The sequence below is a fragment of the Gekko japonicus genome, unplaced genomic scaffold (assembly GCF_001447785.1).
Source record: "Gekko japonicus isolate JY-2015 unplaced genomic scaffold, Gekko_japonicus_V1.1 scaffold9, whole genome shotgun sequence".
Taxonomy (NCBI): domain Eukaryota; kingdom Metazoa; phylum Chordata; class Lepidosauria; order Squamata; family Gekkonidae; genus Gekko; species Gekko japonicus.
Window position 1 is genome coordinate 2,920,402 of NW_015168044.1, and position 8,511 is coordinate 2,928,912.

Consider the following 8,511-nt stretch of genomic DNA (forward strand, 5'->3'; position numbering starts at 1 on the left):
GCGAAGACCTGAAGCCCCCTTGGTTGTTTATATAGGATTTGGCGGCAATATTGTCCGTTCTGATCAAGACATGATGGCCGACAGCTTGAGTGTGAAAATTAAGAAGTGCCAGTCTGATGGCTCTTAGTTCTAAGAGATGTATTGGGAGCTTCCATTCCTCCTTGGACCACAGGCCCTGTGTTGGGGTGTTGAGGTAGACTGCACCCCAACCCCATAGACTGGCATCTGTGACAATTTGCCTCCACTCCGTCACGTAATACGCATGTCCCTGAAGGAGTGGTGGTTTGGTCCACCAGGTGAGGCTGGACTTCACCTTGGAAGAGATTTTGACAGGTACATCATCCCGTCTCATAATCCTGAGCTGGAAAGGTCGCAAAGGTTGTTGTAGTGGTCTCGTGTGTAGTCGGGCCCAAGGAACCATGTCTATGCAGGAAATGAATAGACCCATCAGTTTGGCAAGAGTCATGATAGACGATTGTCTGCTCCTGATGACCTGTCGGCAAAGATCGTGTATCTTTTCTGCTTTGGATTTGGGCAGAAACATACGGTTTTGGGTTGTGTCCAGGATCACCCCTAAATGCTCGATGGTTTGAGAAGGGACGAGACAACTCTTCTGAAGATTCACCAAGAAACCATGAGTCTGCAGACAATGGATGGTGATCTCTGTATCTTGAGTGGACTTGAGGCTGAGCGGATCAGCAGATCGTCGAAGAAAGGGTGGACATGTACACCCTTTTCTCTTAGGAGGACAATGGGATGAATCAAGATTTTGGAAAAAACTTTGGGGGCAGTTGATAGCCCGAAGAGCAGTGCCCTGAATGCAAAATCTTAGAAACTGCCTGTGACCGCTGAAGATGGGAATATGGAGGTGTGCCTCTGTGAGGTCGATTGACGTTAGGAACTCTCCTGGCTGAAGGGCCTCTACAATGGAACGAAGCGTCTCCATCCGGAAATGTCTCAATTTCACAAATTTGTTTAGGAATTTTAAGTCCAGAATGGCCCTCCGTCTTCTGTTTCACTTTGGAACGGTAAAGAAGATGGTTTTAAGTCCAGAATGGCCCTCCGTCTTCCGTTTCACTTTGGAACGGTAAAGAAGAATAGACACCTTGTTCCCTCTCCTCCGGGGGAACAGTCTCAATGGTTAGAATGCTGGCAAGATGATGGATGGCATCCAAAGTCTTCCTCAGCTTGATTGGGTCTTTTATCATTGGTGAGAGGATAAAATGGTCTGGAGGTCTGCTTAGGAATTCGATGGAGTAGCCCTTGCCGGTGACCTCCTGCAACCAGGCTTCTGCATTGGACTCTGCCCAAGTCTGATGAAAAGGAAGCAGACGTCCCCCCACCGGCGCTGGCACGAAGTCATGCCTTTGGATTCTTGTTGTCTCTTCCTGATTTGTCATCCCTGGGTGAGAAGGATCTGCCTGGTCTGTTGAGGAAGGGGTTCCTTCTGAAGTTCTGTCTGGAAGTTCCCCAAGAGGAGCGTCTGCCGTCTCTATTAAACCTGTAAGAGGATTGTTGACCTTGAAAAGGAAAATTGCCAGGGCCCCTCCTATCTGGTCTGCCCAGGGATCTGGGCATCACCTTCTTTTTATCTTTTGTTTTGATGAGTATCTTGTCTAATGCATCTCCAAAGAGGCGGTTGCCCTGAAAACTGTACACTGTGATGATGGCCTTGGCATGGCGATCAGCCCGCCAAGCTCGGAGCCAGAGGGTTCTTCTGGCGGCAGCAGTGGAGGCCAAGGCCCTGGAGGGAAAAATCATGGCATCGAGACTGGAGAATAATGAAGCCTGGAGAAGTCTATTCACTCCCTCAGCTAAGCGCTTGTTGGAGTCTGAGGTAAGCTGGACCATCTTTTTGGACCAGGCAATAGAGGCCCTTGCCACTACAGTGGTTCTGGCAGTTGCTCTGATGGCCATGGCTGTGGCCTCATGGGCCTTGCATAATGCGAACTATGCTTTTCTATCCAGGCTGTCCTTCACCATCTTCAGAAAACAGGCCTGCTGTTTGGAGTGCAGTAATCAGAGCATCCACTAGAGGGACCTGTAAAAGCTTATCAGTGAAATTAGGCAGAGCATACAGTTTCTTAACATTAGGAGGACAATGTTTGTTAGCCAGAGGCTTAGCCCATTCCTTAACCAACTGTTTTTCTAGAAATTCAGGGAAGGGAAAAACCTTCTCCATCCCTGGGGTTCTTGGGAAATAGTCCTTGCTCCCTCTTGGTCGGGACCCATCACAGGTGTCAGAGTTAGTGGGATCATCTGCCTTGGTTTTAGGTAAAAGTTATAAGGCAGACATAGTCTTTCTAAGCAAGTACTGATAGTCCTCAGACTTGAAAAATCTCATAGAAGGTTCCGGCACATCCATCCTCTTCCATCTCCTCATCTGATAGAAATTCCCCTTCTTCCCTGTCCCCAGCTTCACTGTCCTCAATCTGTGAGAGGTCCCACTGGGGATCGTCCCTCATAGTGCAAAAGTGTTCTTGTCTAGCCGCTTTAGTTGGCCAGGAAAGTCTTCCCTCCTCTGGGTGGTTTCTATCCAGACATCCCTGAGGGCAACAACTAGAGGAGGAATGGGAGGGACAGGGACCCATATCCCCAGTATGGGAACTGCGTTGGAGAACAACGATTTCTTCCCTCATGGCCCGCCTGAAAAATTGCATGACTTCAGGAGTCAGTAGTGCGCTTCCGCCCCTGTCGGTGTTACGGGTAGACCCATAGGAGAATGGGTGATCTCGGGATCCGTCTCCATAGGCACTTGAGTATTGGGAATGGACAACATGCCATCCGCGTTTGTGTCCTGGCTTATGGAAGTAGCGACAGCCGCTCCGCAGCCCTCCTCTGTTCCCTCAGGGGGTTTCGTTTTGCCGCTTTGTCCAAAATGCTGCGTGTTCCTTCAGTGCTGCGTGTTCCTTCAATGAGGAATGCAGCCGTTTTTTGGCGTGTTTCGTCTTTGGTTCTCATAGCACCGCCGTGGCAGAAGAGGACATGACTTTCCCCTTGGGTGTGGGGTCTTGTGCAGGCGGCAGAGCTCTGTCCCCCCCTCAGACTCTGAAAAGAAGCCGTCCGGGTCCTCCCGGCCCGATATGCCCCAGCTGGAGCATCGGGCAAGATGAAAATAGGGGGGAAATAAGAGCGGGTAAGGTGAGAGGGCGAGGAGGAGAGTTAAGAGGAAGGCAGTACGGAGATGGGTGAAGAAAGTAGATTTTTTGGAAATTAGGAAAAGCTTAGAGTGCCGACTACTTGCTGCTCTCCATATCAAGGCAGGAACAAAACTGAGCTGAGGGGCGTGTCCCACCTAGAGGACAGGAAGTGAAGTTTTGGTTCCTGCCACCCTAAGGATAGGGTGGGAAACACCCAGCAAGATGTCCCCCTCTCAGAGGGAGAAGGGCTCAACCATTCTCTCAAGGCATACTTAGAGATTCACTCTCCTCTTGAGAGAGGGGACTTCGGGCACTAATTCCTGGCTAGGAACTGTACAACACTCCAAAACCACTTCTCTGCGGGGGCAGAACCTAAACGATTCAAGAAACATCAACTACAGGTAAGGGTTTTTTTACCCATTAAACACTTATAAATAGCTAGCATTTAACATTCTTCTCTGAATAGTTCCTCTGTATAGTGCATAGACAGTGATGAAGATCTAGATCTCAGTGGTGCAGCTTATATTTTTGCAAACAGGTTCAATACCTGCTGTCTTCAGTTAAAAGAACTTGGGTAATAGGACTGAAACAAAACCTCTGCCGGAGACTATTGTATGCTACTAGTAGTTAGCTTAGATGGTACTGGTCTGAATGGAACAATGGTCTGACTTGGTACAAAGCAGCTTCACATGTGCTTTAATGCCCTGTGTCATTGGGACTTTTGAGAGTATACCTTGAACAACTTTAATTGCAGGCTAAGTTCTCCGGAATGCATGTAAAAATATGAACACCATTTGTTCCTATCTTATAGGTGTACTAAAATTGAATTAGTATGCCATATGAGGAGGTGTAGGGATAGTTAAAAATATTTGACTTTCACTGCAGGTTATTAATGCTCGAACCATCACAACCCAACCTAACAAACTTAGGAGCATAGCACAGAAAGTTCTGCTACAGATCAATTGCAAGCTGGGAGGAGAACTCTGGGGTGTAGACATCCCTTTGGTAAGTCACCAAATACTAGTCTGAGAGGCTTATTCCCTAAAACGTGATGCACTTGATGTTCCCCAGTTCTTCCCCATTGTATATTTTTCACTCACCAGAATTTTGTAGACTGATCTTTCTCTGAATAATATCCCCATTTCATGAAAAACGGCATAAAATGTTGCTGTGTCAATAGTGTTGTTAAAAGGTGTGTACCTTTTGGGAAAAGGCTTTATCTCACCTTAAAACACAATGTGGGGGCAACTAATTACTTATTCAGTTGGCCATGTTTCTTCTTCAGGCATCCTGTAATAAGATGCAGATGATACAAAGGTTTTACAACTTAAGTATTTTGATTGCTGTGCTTATTCCTGGTCAAAGTTGAACTGTGCTTGAGAGTAATAATTACTTTATTAGAACCAGCTTTTGTTTCTGCTTTCCAGAAACAATTGATGGTGATTGGAATGGATGTGTATCATGACCCTAGCAGAGGGAAACGCTCTGTGGTTGGTTTTGTAGCAAGCATCAATCAGTAAGTACATTCTGTTTCAGAAAATTAGAAGTTTTTTATCATCTGTTATTGGAGGAAGGATGTCTGGAAAGTTTTGCACACGCGCGCGCACACCCCGCCCTGGTCCCATCTACGTTCAGAGGCAGGGCCAAAAAAAAAAAAAAACTTAAGCAACCCCCAATTTCCAACTTAGCTTCTCATAGGTCTTTGTTACATGAGACAAGAGGACAGTTGCACAAGGAATGGTATTGGTTCTTGTTGATCCCCTTTGAAACGGAGGAAGGACAATTCTTGAGGGAAGAAGAGTGTAAAGGGGGTAGTCTGTCATGAAGGTTATTCCAGAGTAGTTCCTTCCCTGCTTTTTCAGTAAAGTTTTACAGCTTTTTGTACTACAAGATGGGTCATTTTGGTAAACCGCTGTCATCTGAACTTGGGATATAAATAACAGAAATTATTGCTGGAACATCATGAGCCCAAAAATTAAGGGTAAATTATATTTTTCAGAGAAATTACCAACTTTCAGTATTACAGCTTGAATGAATTGTGACCTATGAGGCTTTGCAATGGAATTAGCATAGCTGACATTTATCCTTTTCTTTCTGCCACCAGTACTTTGACCAGGTGGTACTCAAGAGTTGTATTCCAGATGCCTCATCAAGAAATTATAGATAGTCTGAAAGTTTGTCTGGTGGCTGCCTTGCAGAAGTTCCATGAGGTGAGGAAACTCAAATGATTCTTCTGGGACTGGAGCTTACAGAGAGGTGTGTGATCCATCTTGTAATTAACCTCCTTTCACAATCCCAAGTGCCGAGATGAGGGTCCTCTGGAAAAACAGTTCTTAATTACATATCCATTGTAAATGCTGGGGTAAAATGATGAGCTTTATTTAAAAAATTGGGGAGGTATGATCCTCAACCATTCATTATCCTGTAGTTGATACATATGCTCTAGGATCAAGTTGCAGGGATTGTTCCAGCAGTATAGTGCAGGAACACTGATTACAAGACAATTTGGAGAGGTAGGCTATACTGGGAAGAGGAGGGGAAAACTATTTCCTTTGTTGCCCCATGCAGTATCTCCATGGCTTCCCTCTGCCTTCAATTTCATTGGATTAATTTGTTGACCTCTGTTTTCTCTTGATATCATCCCTTCCAAAGCCCAGATTACGCCTCCCCCACCATTAATCGCCTCTTTAAGTCTATCTCTCTGCTCTGGTTTTCCCTCTTTGCTTTCAAATCTGCAGTTCCTCCATTCTCAGAATTTTTTATGGATTCTGTCTCTCTAAGATACTGAACAGTGGTGACATCTGTATCTGCTGCCTTGAAAATTTCTCCTCCTACAATCTGCCTTCATTCTTTGTGTTCCATCGAGGCTGTAATTTTGGTGAGGGCTTTGTTCTCTTTGCCAGGTATTTGGGCCTTCACTCAGTCCTCACTCTTTTTAATTTCTCTGCCATCTGTAATGCAGTTCTCCCTGATTCCTTCCATGCCTTAGGTTTCTGTAGGGCTGTAAAGTACTCCTAAGTGTTCTGTTACACACTTGACTTTCCACCTGTGCAGCACTTTGATTTGGAAACTTCTCTAGCTGCCTATTAAATATGAACATTCTCTCTGTTCTGAGGATCTTCTCAGACTGCACATACCCAAAATGAAGTCATGTCTTCCTACTTAGTTCTCTTTTCTGATCTGGCTACAGTGGTCAATGCTCTAATTACATCCAGGTTAGATTACTGTAATGTGCTCTACATGGGGCTGCCCTTGAAAACAGTCTAGAAACTTCAGTTGGTCCAAAATGCAGCAGCTGGGCTACTAGATGTAGTGGGATACAGGGCTTGTATCACCCTAAGAACGATTCAAAGTGCTGCTTACCTTTTAAAGCCCAAAATGAATTAGGGTCAGAGTACTTGAAAAATTGCCTCTTCTCGTGTTGTCCAGCCCACAAGTTAAGATCTGCTTAACAAGCCCTAACAGCTGAACATCAAGAAGACAAAAACAATGACTACTGGGGAACTTCAACGGTGACAATGGAGAAATAGAAATGGTTCAAGATTTTCTATTCCTTTGCTCCATCAACCAAAATGGAGACTGCACCCAAGAAATCAGAAGGAGATTGAAACTGGTGCGGGCAGCCATGAAGAAGCTACAAAATATCCTTAAGAATAAGGATATGTCGCTGGCAACCAAGATCAAATTAATTCATGCCATAATATTCCCCATTACTGTGTATGGGTGTGAAAGTAGAAGAAAGGTGACAGGAAGAAAGTAGATTCCTTTAAATTGTGGTGTTGGAGGAGAGTTTTACAAATGATCCGCCAAAAAGATAAATAACTGGGTTCTAGACAAAATCAAGCCTGAATTCTCCCTAGAAGCTAAAATGGCTAAACTGAGACTATCGTACTTTAGTCACATTATTAGAAGACTGGAAAAGACAATAATGCTAGGAAAAGTTGAGGGCAGCAAGAAAACAGGAAGACCCAACATGAGATGGATTGACTCAATAAAAGAAGCCATGACCTTCAGTTTGCAAGACCTGAGAATGGCTGCTAGTGATAGGACATTTTGGATAATGTTAATTCATAGGGTCACCATAAGTCAGAAGCGACTTAGTGACACTTAACAGCAGACACACACACAACAGGCCCTGCATTCCATACCCCCGCCTTCAGAGGAGAGGTGGTAATGACCAGACACACAGCTTTTTCAGTAGTGGCTCCTCGCCTATGGAATGATCTTTCCTTCAAGACTCACCAGTCTCCTACACCACTTTTCTTTCAGATGCCGGACCAATATGCTTCTATTTACCCAAGCTTTTTAATTAAGGGGCTGATCTTTTAATACCATAATTATAGTGTGATTTTTGTCTGAGAAACAGTATTCTTCTTATGCTATTCAATTATCTGTTTCTATGCTCTTTTTTTGTAAAATATTGGGTTTTCATTAACAACTCCTCATGTTTTTATTATGTTTTATTTTGTAAGCTGTCTTGAGAAGGTTCCCTGGAGAAGTGGCATAATCTTTTTCTAAATAAATAGAATTGTCTACTTCAGTAGTAACAGATAATCTTTTGCATTCTCTGAAGACCTGGTTTTCTTCAAACATCCCCCCCCCCAAAAAAAAACACACCTTAGAGTGTGTGTAATTTTTGTCTCTTCTGTTCTTGACTTCCCTGAAGTTTTCATCACTTTATCTAATGTTTGGTAATCTCTTTTGTGTCACTCCAGTGGTTATGGCACAAGAACACTTTCAAAAAGTGTCATCAGTCTGGCAGGATGCCACCTTCAATGGATGCTCATGATCAGTGTCCACTGCCTTAAATTTACCAGTTGGGTGAGGCACAATCGATGCATCAGGCTTTGGGCCAGTCTCTGAAAGAGTCTCAGCCTCTGAGGCAGTGGCAGATAGATGAGGATTAACTGCTCCAAAGCCACATGCCAGTCTTCAACTTCAACATGCCAGACCCCTTGATAGTAAACTTGACAATGAGGGACTGAAAACAAAAATCTAGTCCATTGATACTGAGCTCTGAGTCATCAAACAGAAAAATCTGGTGTGTGGTTACTGAGCCAGGACAAACAAAAGCTTGTTTGGAGATTCCAAGCCATGCATCCTTTTACAGTGGAGGCAATTCTCTCCCCGGTGATCATCATTGTGATAGGTGAAGATAGCCAGGGGTCATTTTGTAGAAAAAGAGGTCCAAGGAGCTCATTAGCATAACTCATTGGCATAACTTATTTGCATATGCCACACCCCCTGACATCACCGGAAGTGTGTCAGAAGGCAACACCCACTGCTCAGGCTCCACTGGACTGTTTTGGATTGCTAGCTATTGGGGAGGGGGGGAACGTGCAGATCTGTCCTCGCAGAGGAGGCAGAGCTT

At 44.6% G+C, this 8,511-nt stretch overlaps 1 protein-coding gene across 1 annotated transcript in view; it reads left to right on the forward strand.

The window, feature by feature from the left end:
• The window catches only part of PIWIL2 (piwi-like RNA-mediated gene silencing 2), a 90,770-nt gene that overhangs the window by 76,747 nt on the left and 5,512 nt on the right, over positions 1-8,511 (forward strand). The window contains exons 17-19 of the mRNA XM_015414184.1: positions 4,026-4,145; positions 4,568-4,656; positions 5,245-5,350. Of these exons, the coding sequence (XP_015269670.1) occupies positions 4,026-4,145; positions 4,568-4,656; positions 5,245-5,350 (315 nt within the window). The remainder of the gene's footprint in view (positions 1-4,025; positions 4,146-4,567; positions 4,657-5,244; positions 5,351-8,511) is intronic.